Source organism: Lotus japonicus, unplaced genomic scaffold, assembly GCF_012489685.1.
Source record: "Lotus japonicus ecotype B-129 unplaced genomic scaffold, LjGifu_v1.2 AP026983.1".
Classification (NCBI taxonomy): Eukaryota; Viridiplantae; Streptophyta; class Magnoliopsida; order Fabales; family Fabaceae; genus Lotus; species Lotus japonicus.
In genome coordinates, this window is record NW_026645414.1 from 278,049 (window position 1) to 299,595 (window position 21,547).

The following is a 21,547-nucleotide window of genomic DNA, read 5'->3' on the forward strand; positions in this document are numbered from 1 at the left end:
CCGAAACGCTAAATTGGAGAGAGGTCGAGACCTATTTGTGTTAGGACAGTGAGGAAACTCAAATCTGGGCAAGGTTGGCCTTATGCTTACTGTCGCCCTTCGAGTCGCCGAAATTTTGGCTTTGGTTTCGTGTCATTCCGAGTTCTGTAACTCGAGTTATGCGCGTTTTAGTGAGTAAAGGAAAATATTAGAATTTTCTGGTTTGGCTTCACGTGTCAAAACTCACCCATTCGGGGAAACTCTTCCATTCGTGTTAGAATGTCGTACTCGGAAGCTTTTTAAGCTTTGTCTATCGTTAGTTAGTATTGTTGTAATCGAATTGACTTGTTTTGATTGATTTTCGCTCTGTTTCTTCCAAGGTTCGTTTGTGGAAACTTTGGGGTTGACAGAGCAAACTTGTGAGCGTGACCTGCACCGCGAGACTGGAACAACTCGAGGTTAGGGCAACTTACTTACTAGCTATTTGTATTGTAGGCGTCGATAACTTCGACTTGAATATTGCTTGATATTGAAGATTTCATTGAATATTCTTTATCGCTTTGAACTGGAAAATGTTTTCTGGAGGCTTCGGCCGAGTGAACTGATATGAGACGTGTGTCTCCGTTTTCTGAGAGGCTTCGGCCGTTTACTGGTTTCTGCCTTATGATTTCCGCACTGAATTATTATTATATTGCTTTTTATAGCTTGAGATATTGATATTGTTATCGAATTGCGCGCTTTGACGCGATTGCGGAGTGTGAGACATTTGAATTGATTCATTTTGATCGTTCGGGTTGAAATAATAACCCTAGGCAGGTCCTGACTAGAGGCCTGAGATCTAGCCCTTCTTGAAATACTTAGACTTTTCCCAGGGTTTACACTTGGGGGGATTTTGGGGACTTTGATTAGTTAGAACATGGAACTTGATAATTCATGAAACTTAGATTTTGACAATAAACCTCATAATTGAATTAACTCAACTTGAAACGCTTTAATTAATTAACAATGACCTTAGGGAAACTTAGGAAATAGAACTGATTGTGAAATACGGGAATAAGTCGACAAGCCATGACTTGAGCAAACTGAGCGTGGGTGATACCCTTCTCGCTCCTTGAGTCGTTAGCTTGACCGTCAAGGGGATAAGTCAACATAACTTATAAGGGAAATAAGTGCTTCCTTGCACTTCTTGAATAACCTGATGGTCGCCACAGAGGTGAACCATAGTGACCAGGGAAATGTCACTGAGTGCAATATGTACTCCGGCTTTTCACAGCCTAGTCTCAAAGACGACTTGACCTTCGGGTACTTTTAAATTGATATTTGTAGTTAAAACACGTACGTGCGAGGACGATTCGATGTTTGGCTAACCATATTGCATCATGCATACATTCAGGGCTTGGGACGATCGAAAGATCGGGCCTCGGTGAAGTTGGGACGACTTCGGTCGGCTTCACGAAGGTTGGGACGGTGTCAAGACCGACCTTCATCGAAGACACCTAGAGTGCATCTTCGACATAGCGGGCGGAAATGGTTCAACCTAGGGTGGTTAGAATTGACCCGACTATGCATGAGTTGTAAGCGACACCTGAGCGGAAAAGGTTACACACTAGGCCAGTGGTAACTGACTCGATGGTGCCCATCCTAATTGACTTATCCGGATCATTGAATTGCATCTCAAACATACATGCACCCTAACTGGAAATCATGTGCTATGGCTTATTGAATTATTGTTAGAGTCGATAACATGCTAGGAATATATATAAACATATATATATATATATATATATATATATATATATATATATATATATATATACCCCCTATCACATGTTGTTTGTATATTTATTATATTCCGTAAGTTGACCCTAGCGCCTTGGCTTTGGTTTCATGTTTGTGTTTGGGCGGTCAGCCTGCTGCCAGACGTTCGACAGCTAGTTCGAGATGATTCATCTCTCGGGTAGGACCAGGAGCGTAACGACTACTGCAAGACCATTCAGCGTGGACCCGGGCGGAATGCATGATCAGATGATGGGTCGATGGTAGAAGTGTAGGGTATGGGTGTATATAGTCTTTCAAGGTTAGGTGTTATTGTTATAGCTCTGACTAGTCGAGTCTATATTTGGGGCAGGGTAGGTCCTCGACACATTACTTTTTGTGTGGTTCTCTGTCATAGGGATCACAGAGAGTAGTCGGACATTAGGAGGTCTGGAGGAGGCCGTTTTGGGCTGACTCTCTCATGTTTTGGAGGACTGTACTTATAACCTCTCACTTGATTTCCGGACTTGAACTTATTCTGCCTTCGGGCTCACTTTCTGTCACTTGCTGATACTCGTGACACTTTGGGGTTACAGCAGAGCTGTAATAGTATCATAAATTAGTTTATGTTTATCGCGTCTTGGGTTGTGTCTCTATCTTTAAAATGTCTTTGTTTCAAAAAAGAAACAAACAAAAAAAAAAAATCTGCTTTTTCCGCTTTATTTTATTTTTGAGTTACTAAAGTGACACACGGAAATCGGGGTGTTACAGTTTTCATCTTAGTTTTTCTTCTCTTTTAATTTTTTGGAATTTTTGTACTTTTTAGACATGATATATTAAATTTATTAATATATTTTTTTGTTACAATTAAATTTATTAATATATTAGTATAATATATTTATTAAATGATAAAAACAATTAGTTAAATAGGTCGGCTTATCATGCCTAATAAGCTTTTTTGTAAGCATATGCCTAGCCTTTTTAGCTAATCAAGCTTTTTAAAAAGCCTAAGCCTGACCTTTTTAGCAAATCAACCTGGCCTAGGCCCGACCTTTGGTAGGCTAGGCTGTAGGCCTCTGACTAGCCACCTGCCCTATTTCCACCCTAAAATTCAGGCAAAATGAGGAGAGAGCTACAAATAACTGATCAACCGTGTAATAATATATGAAGAGAAAAATGAAATAAATAAATGAAATTGTGTTGTATACATCAAACATTTGCAAAAGCTCCCCTAAACACTACATTTACTATAATAGTATGTTTTTTCCTAACTTATCTAGTATACAAAATTTAAGACCTTTTCTTAAGCGTATTCTGGAGAGACCTACAGATAACTGATCCTGAGTGAAAACGGACCTCGGAAGGAAGAGTCTAACCTGAGATAGTGTTAGTCCTTGACTTTTGTTTATGATCATCGCAAAACATACTGCAATTAGAAACTATCTTCTTCTGAATTTAATTGGAAATTTAGAATTAGAAGGAAAGTCCATTCTTGAAATGTACACTTTATCATTAGGATTTGTTCCCGTAATCAGTGACGGATCCAGGACCCGGGGTCAGGGGGTTCAAATTTTCTAAATGAACACATCGGTAAAAATATAATTAAAAACTTTATATATGTTTATACATCAGAAATTATACAAGTTATAGTTGTCCAAATATGTGAGTTTTTTGTGCAAATAGGTGCCAAACTTGGTCTACTAGTATAATTTAGAATTTTCAGGGGTTCAAAAAAAATTATATAGGAAAATAAGCGCAATTTTTTTTTCCAATTTTTTTTTTTATTCAGGTGAACCCTGAATAAGCTACATCCGCCCTGCCCGTAATAACAGTTGCATTAATAACACGTTCACCAAGTTCATCCACAATTAACCTGGTTCTATTACATAAACAAACCTGATTGCAATATTAGGGCTCGTATGGCACGCCGTATTAGGCATGATAGTATAAGCTTATACAATACATTATGAGTTTATTCATTGTTTGGTGATGACATTGTATTGTATAAGCTTATCCATCAAAGTCCCCTTATACGTTAAAATGACGTATTATTTAATTCATCATGTGAGTGATGGATAAGGCATGATAAGGTTGTGATGTATAAGTCACCATCACCACCACCCTCTATTGCTGTCAACTTACACCATCATTGGCACCACCACCCGATCATCGTCGCCGCCACCACCACCACCGCCGCCACCACCCAATCACCGTCACCGCCACCGCCACCACCACCACCACCGCCACCACCCGATCACCGTCGCCGCCACCACCACCACCACCATTGCCTCCACCCTCCACCGTCGCCGCCACCCGATCACCGTGGCCGCCACCACCACCACCATTGCCTCCACCCGATCACCGTCGCCGCCACCACCACCACCACCGCCACCACCCGATCACCGTCACCGCCACCACCACCACCACCGCCACCACCCGATCACCGTCGCCGCCACCACCACCATTGCATCCACCCTCCACCGTCGCCGCCACCTTACTAAGCCGCCACCGCCTTACCACCACCACCACACTCTATCGTCGCCAACACCACAACCACCATCGCTGCCACCATCCGATCACCACCACCGCCACCACCGATGTTGCCGCCACCGCCACCACCACCGCCGCCGCCACCGACACCACAACCACCACCCTATCGCCACCACCACCATAATCGTCGTCACCACTCTATTGCCACCACCGACACCACAACCACCACCCTATCGCCACCACCACCACCATTGCCTCCACCACCGCCTTACCACCACCACCACCACCCTATCATCGCCACCACCACAACCACCATCGCTGCCACCACCACCTCCAACCTATCTCCACTATCACCACCACCGCCACCAACACCAGCCTACCACCATTGCCACCACCACCACCAACCTACCACTACTTCCATCACCACCGCCACCACCGTTATAATCACCTCCATATTTGATTTTTATTATATACCATTATTCAATACTTCATTAAACATAAAATTGCATTAATTTAAACGATATGGTAAACTATACAGAGTATGTCCAAACGCTGGATAGTATAAAAAAGTTATCAGGGCTTATACTATCAGGCCTAATACTATCAGGTCTTATACTATCAGGCCTTATACTATACGTCGCACCAAACGGGCCAAATGGTTTAAGTGGTAAGGCAGGTTAGACGATGACGTGGAGTAAAGTTGGCCGCTGGAGCGGTGAGGGCGAGACCTAAATGGCTAATTCCCACACAGTATTATCAGTATCCATTCCCGTACCACTAAAACTTCACTTATTTCAACTTTCGGAACTCACGATACGATACCAATTCAGAGCCTCAAACTCATTTTCTCCCAATCCCCAAACTCCCTTTCTTCTGTGTTACTATCCTGCAAGCAACACAGAGTGAGCGAGTGAGGGAGTTTTGGAGAATATGGCTCTCACTATCCGAAGCTCTTTCTTCTCCACCACCACTACCACGAAGAAATCTTCTCCATTCTTCTCCTCTAACCAACTTCACACACTTCCCTTCTTATCTTCTCACTCAATTGCCGTTAAACCAACCCTGCGACTTGCTTCCAGAAACAACAACACTGCTCTCAGGCCCATCAAATGTTCTGTTTCCGAAGCAACTGAGCCCAAAACTGGTAACTCATGCTCTCTTATGCATATGAATTTTGGTCTTTGGATTTTATGTACTGTTTCCGCATATAGTTTTATTTATTATAAGCTTCGGATTGTCAACAGTGCTTGTTTTCTTCTTTTTTTCCCCATCATTTTGGGGTCATGCATCTTTCCACTGCTCTGAATTTTGAATTATCTTGTTTCTTATTTGCACTTTAGAGAAGAAGCAGTTCACGAGAAGAGGAGATGTCAGAAACATCGCGATTGTTGCTCATGTTGACCATGGAAAAACAACCCTAGTTGATGCCATGCTGAGACAAACTAAGGTAATATTGCCCTGTATATGAATTGCCTCATATTTTCAATTTCAGCTGAAGCGAATAGAATAGAGTATGGAAGGCGGTTTCCAATTGATTGTCGAGAATTTGAAGGAAATTTTGTTTTAATCTAGACTTTAACATGTTAGATTTTAATTTTATTAATTTTTTTTTTTTTGCTTTGGTAGGAAATAGTGATGATAGTAGATGGTTTTGATGTTGATTATATGCTTTTGTTGAATTTTTGTGCAGGTATTTCGAGATAATCAATTTGTGCAGGAGAGGATAATGGACTCTAATGATTTGGAGCGTGAAAGAGGGATCACCATACTGAGTAAAAACACATCTATTACTTATAAAGACACGAAGATTAATATAATAGATACTCCGGGTCACTCTGATTTTGGGGGTGAAGTGGAGCGCATCTTGAATATGGTGGAAGGAATCCTTCTAGTGGTACTTCTACTGTTTTTCCTATTCTCCTTGAAGATCATGCATGTTTTTGCATAGTTGATCTATCAACAAACAACAATTAGTAACTCCCAGCTGCTTGTTGCATTTCTTAGCCAAGAAAGAAAAATGTAGTTTTCACTGATGCTATCTGCCTACATTTTGTGATAGGTAACAACCCCTTAGTTAATTAGTTACTTTAGGAAGATAATTAGAGAGTGAGAGATGATAGGCCATTTGCTGGTCTCTTGAATACCTGTAAGTTTGTAACCATTCTAGTTTCATTGCTACTTTAAACAAAAAATCAGTTTCCGTTCTTCATTTCGGGTTCCTACCACTTCACACATTTTTTTAATTTTGTTTTGGGGGGGCGGGGTGGGGATTGAGTTCTAGGAGTGTAGATACTGGATTGGTTCACCAGTTCGAAAACATAGGTCTCTTGAACAAATTAGTTTCAAGTGCAATAACATACAGGCATAGAAGAAAGTTCTGTATTTGGACAAGAATCTCATCTAACTTTCATTCTAAATGATTAATTTTCTGCCTATCTTTGATATCTTAACACCTAATACATTATCAAAATTTGTTTGGCATTTGTGGATACTAGGAACAATTTTTCACTTTTCATTTTTTTATTCGCATCTATTCAAATTGTACAAATATATGCTTATTCATTGGAGGGATATCGTGTCTATAAGAAAGATAGTTTTTCTTTCCTATGCTAGAAAGTGTGTATAGGCAGATTCTTGTGATACATGGTGTTTATCAAGCTGCTATTTATATTTGTAGGTAGATTCTGTTGAAGGGCCAATGCCACAGACAAGATTTGTCTTAAAAAAGGCCTTGGAGTTTGGCCATTCAGTTGTTGTGGTTGTGAATAAAATAGACAGGCCTTCTGCTCGCCCAGAATTTGTTGTCAATTCTACTTTTGAACTCTTCATTGAACTAAATGCCACAGATGAGCAGGTATGTTGGTGATGAAACCTAAAAGGTTTTCTGTGTTCTGTCTGTCACAACTAAATGCACTGTCAAAACTGAACTGTGATTTCTTCATTCACCATAGTCTAAATTCAACTATTATTTCTTTATTCACAATGGTCTGTGGAAAGTTACATTTAATTACTTCTGGTAAATTCAAACATGTCATTTAGGTTTGAAGGATTGTAAATGTTTCAGTATCATCAAAGAAAATATTCTGTAAGCATCTTATCTTTATAGCATATTTGTTCTTGCAGTGTGACTTTCAAGTAATATATGCAAGTGGTATAAAAGGGAAAGCAGGGTTGTCTGCTGAAAATCTTGCAGAAGACCTTGGACCATTGTTTGAAACCATTATCAGATGCATCCCTGGCCCACGTATTGTTAAAGATGGCGCGCTTCAAATGCTTGTTAGTAATTTTTTTTTTTTAAGAATTTAATAGTCCTCTCATTTCTAATGGTTAGCATATGTATGTTCCTACTAATTTGCCACCTCTGGGCAAACAGAAATAAAAGAAACAATTCAAGATCTCGACCATTTTATTCAGTTGACAGAATATATACATGACAATCCTGTCTAGTTTCAACATGGATAATTCTAATTCCTTATATAGACATGACCATCTATGATGTTTGTAGGATGTACTTTGAATTTCATTATTGTAGTTTGTAATAGACCATAAGAAATTTCAAAATACTAGATGAATCTTAACTTTAACACGATGGTGAGATTAAAATTATGTACAAGAATAGTCTGTGGCCTTACCATATTGTCATTCATCAACTAGGTTACAAATATTGAGTATGATGAACATAAAGGGCGTATCGCAATTGGGCGCTTACAAGCTGGAAGGTTAGCAAAAGGCCTGGATGTCAAGGTGAGAATTCCGTTTCTGTTATTTTTATTCTTCAATTTGTGAATTCCTCCATGCAGGCAATTTTTGGTTACTTTGTGGCTTTGTGCATAATAAGTGAAGTCTACTAACTTATTTTCAAAAACATTTTTGTCTCAGACTCACAGTTCCCATTTGTGTGATATATTTTTAGTTTTTGCGAGATGTGTAATAGAGATTTTGATGCCCTAATTTATTGTTGCATAACCTTTTTCTCCTCAAAGTCCAGCATAGGAAACAAATGATTTTAATCTATTACAGGTTGATTTTGTTTAGGTGTGTACTTCAGAAGATTCATGTAGATTTGGAAGAGTTAGTGAGCTTTATGTGTATGACAAATTCAATAGGGTCCCTGTGGAAAGTGTTGAGGCTGGTGATATATGTGCAGTATGTGGAATTACTGATATTCAGGTAAAGATCTGGGGTTTTGGACGAAGTGCATAATCTTGTATTACTGTAACCATTCTTTTGGGTATGATTGCTGTAACCTTATTAACTATTACAACTCTCAGATTGGAGAAACAATTGCCGATAAAGTATTTGGAAAGCCACTACCTGCCATCAAGGTGGAAGAACCAACAGTGAAAATGTCTTTCTCCATAAACACTTCACCTTTTGTTGGCCGTGAGGTATGTCCATAGCTTAATATTTTATGGTCATTAAAAGGTTTTCTATTTATATCTTTTAGTATATTCATATCCTGATCCTGTCTGCCAGGCACAATAATTGATATTAGGTTAAGCTTTCTTGGTAAATTTTTAAGTTCTGCTTTTACAGCTACTTAAGAGACCAGCTAAATCTCATTATTTACTTTCCAGGGAAAGTATGTTACTAGTAGAAATTTAAGGGACAGGCTTTATCGTGAACTTGAAAGAAATCTAGCCATGAAAATCGAAGATGGTGAAACAGCAGATACATTCATTGTCAGTGGGCGTGGAACTTTGCATCTCACCATACTAATTGAAAATATGTAAGTATTAGTATTCTATTTCTCACTGATTATCCTCCTAGTTCTTCAAATAATATTGCATCTGCAGGCGAAGAGAAGGATATGAATTCATGGTTGGGCCTCCCAAAGTTATCAACAAGACAGTGAATGAAAAATTGTTGGAACCCTTTGAGGTAACTTTTCAATCGGATTTCAATTGCTATTTAAAAATAAAGAATAAAAAGGCGATGATAAAAATGGCCATGGTGTAAAGAGTTCTATTTGACAGATAAGTTTTCCTGTACAACTGACATCAGTCCCTTTATTTTTTTTACTTTACACTTAATTTGAAAATTAACATTTTCGGTTAGACAAATAGATTGGGATGATGTAGTATGAGAAGTCTGTTTCCCTTTTTTATGACTTCTTGGATATTACAGTCAAAGTGCACGAACTTCTTTTCCCCTGTTTCTACTAAATATTAGAACTGTTAGTTAAGGCTCAATGCTGTTTGAAAGTTTTTAATTGAAGAGTTTTCTCCTAAAATGTTTATGTTCCTTCACTCATTTCTTACATATTTTAATAAGTGGAATGGCTGCAGATTGCAACTGTGGAGGTACCAGAAGTGCATATGGGAGCTGTTGTTGAGCTTCTTGGCAAGAGACGAGGGCAGATGTTTGATATGCAAGGGGTTGGGTGTGTATATTTTTTTCATTCCTCTAGTTTTTATAGTGATGTATTTTACCACCAAAGTTATACCGTTAATGGCAACGTATGAAGCACGTTTATTGGTATCTATCACATGGGCATTTAATTAACTGAAGATTCACGTTTATTCAAACTTATTATGGAGAAACATTTTTTCGTCTTGTTGAATGACTAGTGGTTTGCAAAGGTGCATTAATGACACCATCTAGGAAAATTTACTAATAGCTTTACACTTGAGCTTTGCATGTTAGTTAAGCATGCAATGCTTTTCCACTCGTAATATAACTTGCATCTAAGTTAGCATCCTACAGATTAGGAGATCTTTGTCTACTAGATTTATATAGCAATTGGTCTGATAATTTCATTGGTTCTGTGTTAGATCGGAGGGAACTACATTTCTCAAATATAAGATCCCAACCCGTGGTCTTCTTGGATTGCGGAATGCAATTTTAACTGCTTCCCGAGGGACAGCTATTCTCAACACTATCTTTGATAGCTATGGGCCTTGGGCTGGTGACATCAATACTCGGGATCAAGGCTCACTGGTAATGTCTGCATTTCTGTTCACAGTGCAAACTTAAAAACAATGTGATGATCAGACTACGGAGGATCTCACTTTGATATCTAACACTTCTGAGTTTTAATATCAGATCGGAAAAATTAATTTTTGTAGCATAATAATCCAGACCAGAATGCTAATGTTTCCTCCATTCATTAACGGTACTGTATGGATTTCCAGGTTGCTTTTGAGGATGGAGCAAGTACTTCTTATGCTATCTCTAGTTCACAGGACAGGGGACAGATGTTTATTGGTCCCGGTGCGGAAGTTTATAAAGGTCAAATTGTTGGCATCCATCAGCGACCTGGGGACTTGTCTTTGAATGTCTGCAAGAAAAAAGCTGCCACAAACATTCGCTCCAACAAGGAACAAACAGGTGAGAAGCACTTCCCGCTCAATTCCCACGCTATCTTATTATATGAAATAAACATTCGAATTAGGTGGTTTCAACATTGATGCAGTTACTAGTTCCTTAAAGCAGAGAAAGCTAACTTCAAATGATTTACACGCTCAAGTCATTTTAATTTTAATATTACCTTTATATACTATCAGAGGAATAATGCTGCGTTAATAATTTTAAGTTTATCTCAATTCTCAAGCTATTTTGGGTCTACTATCATAAAGCTCCCTTTTGGGATGTCCTCACTCCTTCCAAAGAATCTTCGTCTAGTTTACCGTTAGAAAGTATGAAAACGGGAAAATAAAAGAAACCGAGCCGCTTTTTGTTGAAGTAGTAACTTGTTATTTTTTCATTTTTACTTTCTAACGATAAACCAAACGGACTAGGTCTCAAAATCTGATAGGTTGGGTCGCCATTACGGTTTCTTACTTTTTTATTTGCAAATTATCATTTTATCATCTGCAAGTCTAAGATATCTGCACTGGTAATACATTTTGAAGGTCCAATACATTATTTCTATAACAGGAACATACAAAGCTGTTGAAATGGGATTTTCCTTATATGATTAATTATGAATCCTCGGTTGGCAACAATATATGAGCCTGAACTAAGATTTTATACATTGCACTTCCAGTATTTATTATTAGAGTAATGTTATATCCTCCATTTCTCCTTTAGACCTTCCTACAAATCCTCCTACATACCAAATAGAGAGAGTATTAGATGAAAAGTTATGCATTTAGTATCCAGGAAGTGTAAAGAACATTTAATTCGTTCTCCATTTGTGTGTATAAAGATAAAGATCTGTAGGAGGATATAGCATTACTCCTATTATTAGTGTGCAAACCAACTTCACACACTTAGTAGTTAGTAGTAGTAAGCTAATAATCTACAAAATTTTAATTTACTTTACTCCCTTATGGGCTTATATAAAAAAATAAACGTTACTCCCTTATGTAATAATTCTTGAAACCCTTTACTCCCTTCTGCAGTTATTCTTGATACACCATTGGATTATAGTTTGGATGACTGCATTGAATACATCCAAGAAGATGAACTAGTTGAGGTCACCCCCCAAAGTATCCGAATGTGCAAGAACCCAAAACTTGCAAAGAAAGGAAGGTAGACTTCTACTGTGAAGCAGTCACTTGCAGACTTTTCTGTGGTAATGATGCTTAAACTGCATAACTCGGTGATTTTGCTGCTAAAGTGATGAAGAAGCAAATCACAACCGTTGATGCAATATCGCATGTATTCTTCAGATACTGCAGAATCATATAGGAGCTGGCTAATGGCCGTATTCATTATAGCTATGGTTGACATATGTTTTAAGGGGATGAAGTTACATTAAATTTTGTTTACTTGATATGTAAATTCTCTGTGTATCTTAGAAGTAAGGAACATCAAAATATGAATTATTCATGATATAATGAATAATGATTGAGTGGTGAATAGCAATGCTACACAAATGTCTTGGGCTAAATTTCCAGGGAAGTTTCTAATGCAGTCTCATATTTTTTTACCTCACCAATCTCGATATATTGTCATGCTGTTTTCTCAAACATGTTAACAGGGTCTGTAAATGTATGAATTAGTGTCAGTGTTGCTTTAGAATGTTGGCTGCTAAGCTATCTTATACAGTATGTCGGACGAAATTCATCATTTAAAAGTTAAAACTGACTTGGCTCACGAACCTTCATCGTTTTGAAGTTTATCAAAGTAGTTCAGGTCTTCAGGATCATACTGGAAACGATGACACGCATTTCCCTTACACCACGAGAGATAGGGAGTGGCATGTGGTGAGGTGAATGTTTTTTTGTATTTAAAGTCATTTGAATATATTGAATATATATCATCTAAAAATATAGTTTTTTTTCAATTTTATTTTTTTTATAGGTAAATGTTAGTTGTTAGTAATGTTAGAAATTTGTCATCCTCAGGTTCGAATCCTGACCCTTCACCTTTTATTCCACCCAACTCTTATTTCCGTAGCTCTTACCACTTGAGTTATCTTTCGGGGACATTTAAAAATATAGTAGTTCATTGACCAAATATAACATAACGGCGGATATCTCTCAATTTTGGACTTGAAGTACCAACTGCCAACCAAATAATATTATTCTATCTTAACAGTCGCGGATATTACATTGACCAAAAATAGAAAAACAAAAAGAACACCAATGCATTTTCAGAAAGCTGGATATTTATTTTTTTGACGGTGAAAGCTGGATATTTAAATATAAATAAATACTACAAATATATTTTGAGTTTGGCGTGAGTGTGATGAGATGAGATGAGATGAGATGACGAGAAAAATGGAAAAAACAGGTCATTGAGTTACCATTTTCTCTCTTCTAGAGGGAAAGAAACAGAAAGAAAGAGAAAGAGGAGGTGAATGAAGGAGACCGCGGATCAGGTTTGACCATCTCCTCCTTCATTTTCCATCCTCCTTCTTCCTTCCTCTTTCTTTTTCCTTCCTTCCCAAAACCCTCCCTCTCTTCCTTCCTTCCTTCAACAAATTACCTCATTCAATTTCATTCATGGGTAATTGTTGCATAACCCCAGCGGGTTTCAACAAGAAGGGGAAGAAGAAGGAGAAGAAAAAGAATCTTCCGCCGCCGGTGGTGGTTCTGAAGGAGCCGACGGGGAGGGAGATAGGAGTTCGCTACGAATTGGGGAGGGAATTAGGGAGAGGGGAATTCGGCACAACGTTCCTGTGCAAGGACAAGGAAACAGGGGAGGAGTATGCATGCAAGACAATTTCCAAGGAGAAGCTCAGGACCGCCATTGATTTGGAAGATGTCAGGAGGGAGGTGGCGATCATGCGCCACCTTCCTAAACACCCCAACGTCGTCACATTGAAGGACACCTATGAGGACGACGGCGCCGTTCACCTCGTCATGGAGCTCTGCGAGGGCGGCGAGCTTTTCGACCGCATCGTCGCCCGCGGCCACTATACCGAACGGGCCGCCGCACTTGTCACCAGAACCATCCTCCAAATTGTCCAGGTCCGTCCCAATTTTGCTTTCTTGATTAATTTTTTTTTTAAATCGTCAATGATTCAATATCAGTTTTTTTTTATATAATTTTATTGTATTTTTTTTATGTTTCTATTGAGTGAGATGAAGTGGTAATAGAGTTATACGAGTCCCCGTAGGATAGCTCAAGTGGTAGGAGTTTGAGGGACATATGGGTAGGGTAGGGTGAGGTCCAAAGATCGATTCCTGGCGGATGCAATTTATCTTTCCGATGTACAAAAAAAAGTTATATGATCAACGGAAAATACTTTGACTTTCTCAATATTTTTATGATCCTTTTAAATGACAGTTATTTTGCAATAGGAAAGTGATAGTTTGTAAAAGATTCTGCAGGCATTAATTTTTCTACACGCATTGTTTTTTTTTAGGACATCGGAAATATAAATTGCACCCGCCAGGAATTGATCCCTGAACCTCCCCGTACCCAACTCATATGTCCCTCAGCTCCTACCACTTGAGTTATCCTAAGGGGACTTTCTACACGCATTGTGCATTTAAGTTCCTAGTAAATATTATATTATCAATTCCCATTGGCATCATCGTTCACAAAAATAAGAGTGTCTGCCCTGACTGCTCAGTAAGAATCATATAATTTAGTGCTTGATGAAATTGGAGTACCTTTGGTGCAGTGATAAGTACTTTTAATAAGCTTAGTGCTTGGTCAATCTGGTGGAAGAAATGCATATGAAATGTTAAAATTTACTATATTTTCATCTATTATGTTTTTTTTTCTTCCTTTTTTTATTAGTTTCCAATTTTATTTCCTTTGGAGTTGAAATGGGTCGGTATAATTTGTGTGTCGGTGTGTATGCAGATTTCTTTGCTTTCTTTGCACTGATGATCTTGGAGTGTTCTGTTTTTCTTTTATGATTAATACAATTATGGGATTCCATCATGATTATTGTGTTTTTTTTGGTTTTTTAGATGTGCCACAAAGAGGGTGTGATACACCGGGATCTCAAACCTGAGAACTTTTTGTTTTCAGACAAGAAGGAAACGGCAACTCTGAAGGCTATTGACTTTGGTTTGTCTGTTTTCTTTAAACCAGGTAATGCTTTAGGCTAGGAATTGAATCTCTTGATGTTGTTGCTTGAAGCTTGATCTTCATTATGTACAAATAGATGAGCTTTGCTTGTTTCTGCAGGTCAAAGATTTGATGAGATAGTTGGAAGCCCATATTACATGGCTCCTGAGGTTTTAAAGCGAAATTATGGCCCTGAAGTAGATATCTGGAGTGCTGGTGTAATTCTGTACATTTTATTGTGCGGTGTCCCGCCGTTTTGGGCAGGTTGGTTTTGTCTTGTGAGTGATTGTTTTGGCTTGTGAGCATGAGATCTCACCTCTTTTGGTTTTTAGTTGAATCTAAAAGGAGCAGTTTTTTTTACTAACTAAATACTATTTTGCTGTCCTTGTCAATTTTCATAAAACTGCTTATTTATTAGTGATCTTAAACTAATCAGCATATGTTCTCTGAACATAAGCTGCTGAACTCATTGCAGTACTAATGATATTGGACTCATCATGTTTGTCCAATGTAATGATGGATCATTAAGGAATTTCAACAATTTTTCTTTCCAATACTTTGTGGCTATATTTTTGAGGGGGTCTTACTCTCATGAAATCTTTATCTTATGCAGATAATGTTATTGTTGTTCTTATGTGATATTTTTCATATCTCGTATTGGTGTTTGTATGTTTAATTTAAGATAAAGGACCAAATCGTTTACTTTCCGTTGCATCAATGTAATTTCTATTTCTCCATTATTTCTTGCTTTCTTCTGTGTGATATGTTTGGTTTTCTAAACCTTATCTCTTAAAATGCAGAAACTGAACAGGGAGTTGCTCAAGCTATCATACGATCTGTTGTTGATTTTAAAAGGGAGCCATGGCCTAAGGTTTCTGATAATGCGAAAGACCTTGTGAGGAAGATGCTTGATCCTGATCCAAAGCGTCGGCTGTCTGCGCAAGAAGTGTTAGGTAATATGCAGTTCATATAGGGAGATAAAGTAAAATATAGAATTCTTTGAAATATTTTCTTGTTAGAAGATTAAAAAATTTGAAATAAAAATTGAAAAATTGAAATATGAGGATGCTAATGTTGCTTGTTCACTTGGTGCAGATCATCCATGGTTGCAGAATGCACAGAAAGCTCCTAATGTTTCATTGGGAGAAGCTGTCAGAGCAAGGCTCCTGCAATTTTCTGTGATGAACAAGCTGAAGAAAAGAGCACTGAGGGTAATATTCTCAACAATATTTGAATATCTCATGGGAATTGATTTCTAAAATGTTTATCCATATACGACTCTTCTATTTTGTAAGTTATTGATTTCAATATTTCATAATATTGGACCTTTCATGGCAACAGGTGATTGCAGAGCATTTGTCAGTAGAAGAAGTCGCTGGAATAAAAGAGGGATTCCAGGTGATGGATACAGGGAATAGAGGAAAGATTAACTATGATGAGCTACGAGTCGGTTTGACTAAACTAGGTCACCAAGTTCCTGATGGCGATGTCCAAATACTTATGGACGCTGTGAGTATTACCCATTATATTGAATCATTTCTGCTTGTTCTGCTGTTTGGAAGAAGAAATAAGTAGCTTTTCAACTTTGAGTTCTCTTGTTTTTTTCTTTCTAATACATCAAACTAAGCACAAACTCAGTACTTTGTATCAGTTCATATATTATGCCAACACAAACAGGTTATGTTAGTAGGTGTCTTTGTACTGATAAATTGTCACGAGCAGACACTAACAAATCACTCTGTGCTATTTCCTTTTTTACTTCAATAGAAATTACCATATGAATGTACTTTTTACGATAAATTATTATTTTACATGTATGCCTTCAAAAATGGTCTCTTCAACATTTAATTCCTATGGGCTGTTTTTTACAGGCTGATGTGGACAAAGATGGGTTCCTAGATTATGGAGAGTTTGTAGCCATTTCTATTCATTTGAGAAAGATAGACAACGACCAGCACCTTCACAAAGCCTTCCAGTTTTTTGATCAGAACCAAAGTGGATTTATTGAAATTGAGGAGTTGGGAAATGCCTTAGCTGATGAGGTCGACACAAACCATGAAGAAGTCATTAATGCAATTATGCATGATGTAGACACAGATAAGGTCAGTACATTTCACTTTGTTCATCAATTATATTTTGTTCTGAGGTTCAACTTTTGAATAAATTTTGTGGTCTTGTTTATTTCATTTATGCTTTAATGCCATGTTGACATTATAAGATCCAACTTTATACATAGGGTTGGGAGTAGGCCAGGCACTCGTAAGGGCCTATGGGTCTTGATCTGTTCCCCCTCCCCCCTAAATAAGTGCTAGTAGCAGCTCTTCATGTTTCATTTGGGACTACCCTTTGACTATTTTGTCTTCATGAAATTGCAGGATGGAAGAATAAGTTATGACGAATTTGCTGCAATGATGAAGGCTGGGACAGATTGGAGAAAAGCATCAAGACAGTACTCGCGAGAGAGGTTTAACAGTCTAAGCCTGAAACTAATGAAGGACGGGGCATTGCAAATAAACAACAAAGAAGGGTAGATGACTTTAGAAAATGGCAAATTTTAGTCGTGAAAAGGCATATATGATAAAGGGGAAGGCATCCCTTTTTCCGTTATCCCTTCATTGTAATTCTTTTCTTTTTCTCATATCATTTCCAGAAAAAAAACCTCATTTTTGGGGTGAATTAGGATATAGGCCTGAGCAGTGATTTCTGCGTGGTTTCCAGTTTTTCCGTTTTGGGGTCCTTTTTGGTTTGTTAAAAGGTTTCATTGGAGAAAGGGCGAGAACGGGATGACTGTACAAGACTGCATGTCATGAAATTGTGACTGTAAATATTTTGAAATACTAACGCCTGCAGATAATAGATAATAGTATACAATACAATGCAAACATTCAAAGGCTTCAAAATGTCTATATGAAACTCATGATCCTTCTTACCTCCACTTGTCCATGTGTCAACTTCTTAGCAACTCTCATCTTGGATACTTCTCTTTCTTCCTATCAAAGTCTCATTCAAATTCCACAATCAACTATTACCAATACGTGTAAATACTACACTAGGCCAACCTAAGAAGTAGGGTCGGCCTAAAAATGAGGCCTAAAGTAAAATTTAAATTGAGGTCATTTTACCTAAAAAAAATTCCTTATTAATTTTTTTTACGTATAAATAATTTTTTACGTTCTTGTTGTCGTTGTCGTCTGTTTAGTTTTCCATTGAGTTTTGTTTAATTAATCAGGGAACTGGGAAAACCAAACGTTTGTGAGACTAGTCAAACGTGGGATGAAGTACTTTTTTTTTTCTTTTCATGGAGAATATTGGGCTTTGTTTGTTTTGAACTGAGACCTTCTTTACAAGAAACTATTGAACTTATCACATGAATGAGAGACATTTTTTACTTACTAAATTTTTTTTGGGGTGCCTAAAGCCCTTGCTTGACCCAGCCCTGCTAAGAAGGGGAGGGGTCGAGTTGTCTTATCTTTCCTAGTCGCTTGGAAGATTGCTTTAAATGAATTTTGTATCAACTGGTTCGTAGAAGAAAACCATCTTCCTTATTATCGAGAAACAGAACCAATTGCCTAGCATGCGAGTGAGAAAACTCTTTAAGCTTCAAAAGGCGTAATTACTCTGGAGGTCCCTTGAATTGTATGGCGTACGAAAATAAGTCCCTGGAATTTTTTTTCCGATTCCAGATCCCTGGAAAAAAAAAATCGAAATAGGTCCCTACCCGTGTTTTCAACCTATGTGTCACAAATTTTACCCTGTCATCATGACCATGTGGCTTTTTATAAATCCTAGTCATTTTTTTAAAATCCACAACTTATTAAATACTCAAAAATTAAAATCTAAAAATAAAAAAAATTAAAAATTAAAAACCCAGAACATTCTTCATCTTCTTCTAACATCTTCATCATCTTTAAACATCTTCACCATCATCCTCAACATAAAATTCAGAAAAATCCAAAAAATAAAAAACCAATCCCTTCAAACCCACTCACACTCCAATCTCCTTCATCCCCATGGCCTCCACTCCCATCGTTCACTTTCTCTGTTTCCAATTAAGTGCAAAAGGTCAGAGGAGAAAGTATGTAGAGAAGCTTGCATCAACCATAGGATAAAGCAGAATATAAGGTCAGAGGAGGAAGTAGAAGGAGAAGTAGAGGCAAGCTTGCTATAAAGCAGAAGTAAAGGAGCATCATAAGGTTAGCAAACCTTGAATCCTTCTCCACCACTGCAGCAAAGCCCCGAGGTTAGAACAAAGCTCCTCCACCAGCGTCACTTTCGGTCGCACCGCAGCCATAGCTCGGGCCACCGCGCCATGTCCCACCACTCGTCGTGCATTCCCTTAGCCGCCATTGATTCTCTCTCCCTCGCGAATTTCTTTCCTGAAACGCTCCTTCTCTCTCACTCTGTTTCTTAATCGCTCCATCCCTCTCACTCTAGATCTCGATTATTCGAAGCGTTGGCTGTTATAATTATGATTTGGGGCTGAGTTAATTTGGGGTTGAGAGAAGAGGTGTGGCGGCTATGTTTTGGGTTAGGGAAGGAGAAGGTTGAGTTAGTGGTGGCGGCGCTAGGAAGAAGAAGAAGAAAGGGTTGCTGCTTAATTAGGATTAGGGTTTGTCATTATATTGTTTTTAATTTTTTAATTAATTTTGTGAATAAATGAACCCTAAACCTAATTAGATTTAGGGACTAATTAATTTTAAACTAAAATGTTTAATTTTCTTTTATTAATCCATGTGTAATAAAAGAAAAATATAAAAGCCACGTGGAATCAATGGTTGTGCAAAAATAGAGTCACATAAGCCGGTAACACAGGTAGGGACCTATTTCGATTAATTTTTTTTCTAGGGATCCGAAATCAGAAAAATATATTTCAGGGACTTATTTTCGTACGTCATACAATTTCAGGGACCTCCATAATATTTAAACCTATTTTTTTTCCCATTTGAACTTCTGTATTTGTCCATGAGTACTGTCTAGATGCATGATTGCTCTCGTGCGACTACAATTATAGTTTCGGGCATCCTTCTTATTGGGGAGCCCATGGGCTGAGGAGCAAGACACCGAGAGATATCGACGCCACATCTTAACCCAAAACCTTAAGACATTAGGTTTAGGGACTTCAACTATAAAGTCTTCTCCTCACCCATACTTAACCAATGTGTGACTCAAACTCACACTTGAATTCTCAACAATCTCCCCCTCAAGTGTGAGCCACCACCACATTACCATGGCCTCCTTCGCTAAAGCTTATCCACCCTTGTACTGTTGTTTGCACCATGATCCAACCATGTGCAACAGGACACACTAGCCACGTAGAGAGACTTTCGATACAAGGAGCTGTTACCATGGTTCCACAAACTATCGGCTCTGATACCACTTGTTGGGAGAGACAGGGGAGTCCATGAGTCAAGGAGCAAGACACCAAGAGATATCGACATCACATCTTAATCCAAAACCTTAAGACATTAGGTTTATGAGTCACATCTCGTATATATAAAGTTTTCTCCTCATACATTTTTATCCTCGTACATTTTTAAACAATTTGCAGCAGCTAGCTTATCTTTTATATATAATTGATAGTTCATTAAGTATGGGGGGCTACACATAATATTCTTCAATTTTGTTTACCCAATTCCGGATGATATGATTTTTTGTACAATCATTGAGGTATACGTATGATTTTATCAGTGTCAGCAATAAATCCAAATATTTAAGAGTAAAATACAATGATAACACGTTAAGATAACATGATCAACAAGCATTGTTTACCTCAAAGGTGGTTATGCATCTAATCCACCTTGGTTCCATACCTCGATAATATAATAAACTAAAACATGATTACTAACTTATCATGAGTCTCATCTATCTCTAGCCAACACCAATCATGCGATTTTCATTAAATAAATTCTGCCACATGCATGACCATCTTGCGTGGGAGGCCCTATTTCCAAGATAGACTCATATAAACCCTGCAAAACAAGCGGTACTCCAATACTCATTTAAATTTATCGAAACAGGTATACATATCTTTTTATAACATTTTTTAAACAGGCTAGGAAGTCAAATTAAGTAGAGAAAAATTAACAATCTGTGAGAGTAAGCAATAAGTCTTTGCTTTATCTTCCATGAACTAAGAAAAAATTAGGTCACAACTTAAAATTATATTTCTTTTCAAATTAATTTTAACACATAATGTACATATTGTAAATAATAATATGCACTAAATGTTAATACTAAAAACATGACTCATCATTTTAACATGGTCAACTATAGTGTTGTGTTTGTAAGAGTATTAACTATTAACGATTTGCTCTATAGACACTTGTAGAGATTTGTTACTTGTTCCACTCTCTAACTAAATCATTCCATAAAAGCAATAAACACAACTTAATAATAACAATTAAAAGTTAACACTGCATTTGCATGTGCGTGGAGTTTGTTCAAATTAATGGATAGAAAACAGAAGAAACTTCAAGAGATTCATCGAGGTCTAACATTTCATCATGACAATATTGATACAGTAAAGGATCATGGAACTTTAGAGTCCACATAAAAGCTGAAGATAAGTTTCAAATGACCAAAATGAATTGGCTTGTAGTGAAAGTCACCCCCATCTGGTCAAGCAATCTACAAAACAATAGAGAAATTAATAATGCATGGCATCTATATGTTGAGGTGACAAGTGTCAGCGTAGGGTTGTGTTCCTCTTAACAATTCAACTGCATACACGTTAATGAGAAATGCTAACAACACTCTCTTTTAAACACTCTCTCAAACACTCTCTCTATGATTGGTTAAAATACACGTGTATTTTAACCAATCATAGAGAGAGTGTTTGAGAGAGTGTTCAAAAGAGAGTGTTGTTAGCATTTCTTTAAAACGTATGACAAAAAACATTTTGTTATTG

At 37.7% G+C, this 21,547-nt stretch overlaps 2 protein-coding genes across 2 annotated transcripts; both read left to right on the plus strand.

Annotated features, from left to right (window-relative positions):
* The first annotated feature begins 4,984 nt into the window (after positions 1-4,984).
* LOC130727318 (putative elongation factor TypA-like SVR3, chloroplastic) lies at positions 4,985-12,100 on the plus strand. The gene is made up of 14 exons (XM_057578425.1): positions 4,985-5,368; positions 5,565-5,671; positions 5,915-6,118; positions 6,902-7,078; positions 7,348-7,500; positions 7,879-7,968; positions 8,260-8,394; positions 8,496-8,612; positions 8,802-8,953; positions 9,021-9,105; positions 9,513-9,607; positions 9,999-10,164; positions 10,359-10,554; positions 11,571-12,100. Exons 1-14 carry the CDS (start codon positions 5,155-5,157, stop codon positions 11,702-11,704), a joined length of 2,025 nt encoding a protein of 674 aa, XP_057434408.1. The 5' UTR covers positions 4,985-5,154; the 3' UTR covers positions 11,705-12,100.
* Positions 12,101-12,854: 754 nt separating this feature from the next.
* On the plus strand, positions 12,855-17,540 carry LOC130727319 (calcium-dependent protein kinase 20-like). The gene is made up of 8 exons (XM_057578426.1): positions 12,855-13,586; positions 14,541-14,664; positions 14,761-14,904; positions 15,441-15,593; positions 15,736-15,851; positions 15,982-16,149; positions 16,512-16,742; positions 17,016-17,540. The coding sequence occupies exons 1-8, from the start codon at positions 13,119-13,121 to the stop codon at positions 17,169-17,171; spliced, it is 1,560 nt and encodes a 519-aa protein (XP_057434409.1). The 5' UTR covers positions 12,855-13,118; the 3' UTR covers positions 17,172-17,540.
* The last annotated feature ends 4,007 nt before the right edge of the window (positions 17,541-21,547 follow it).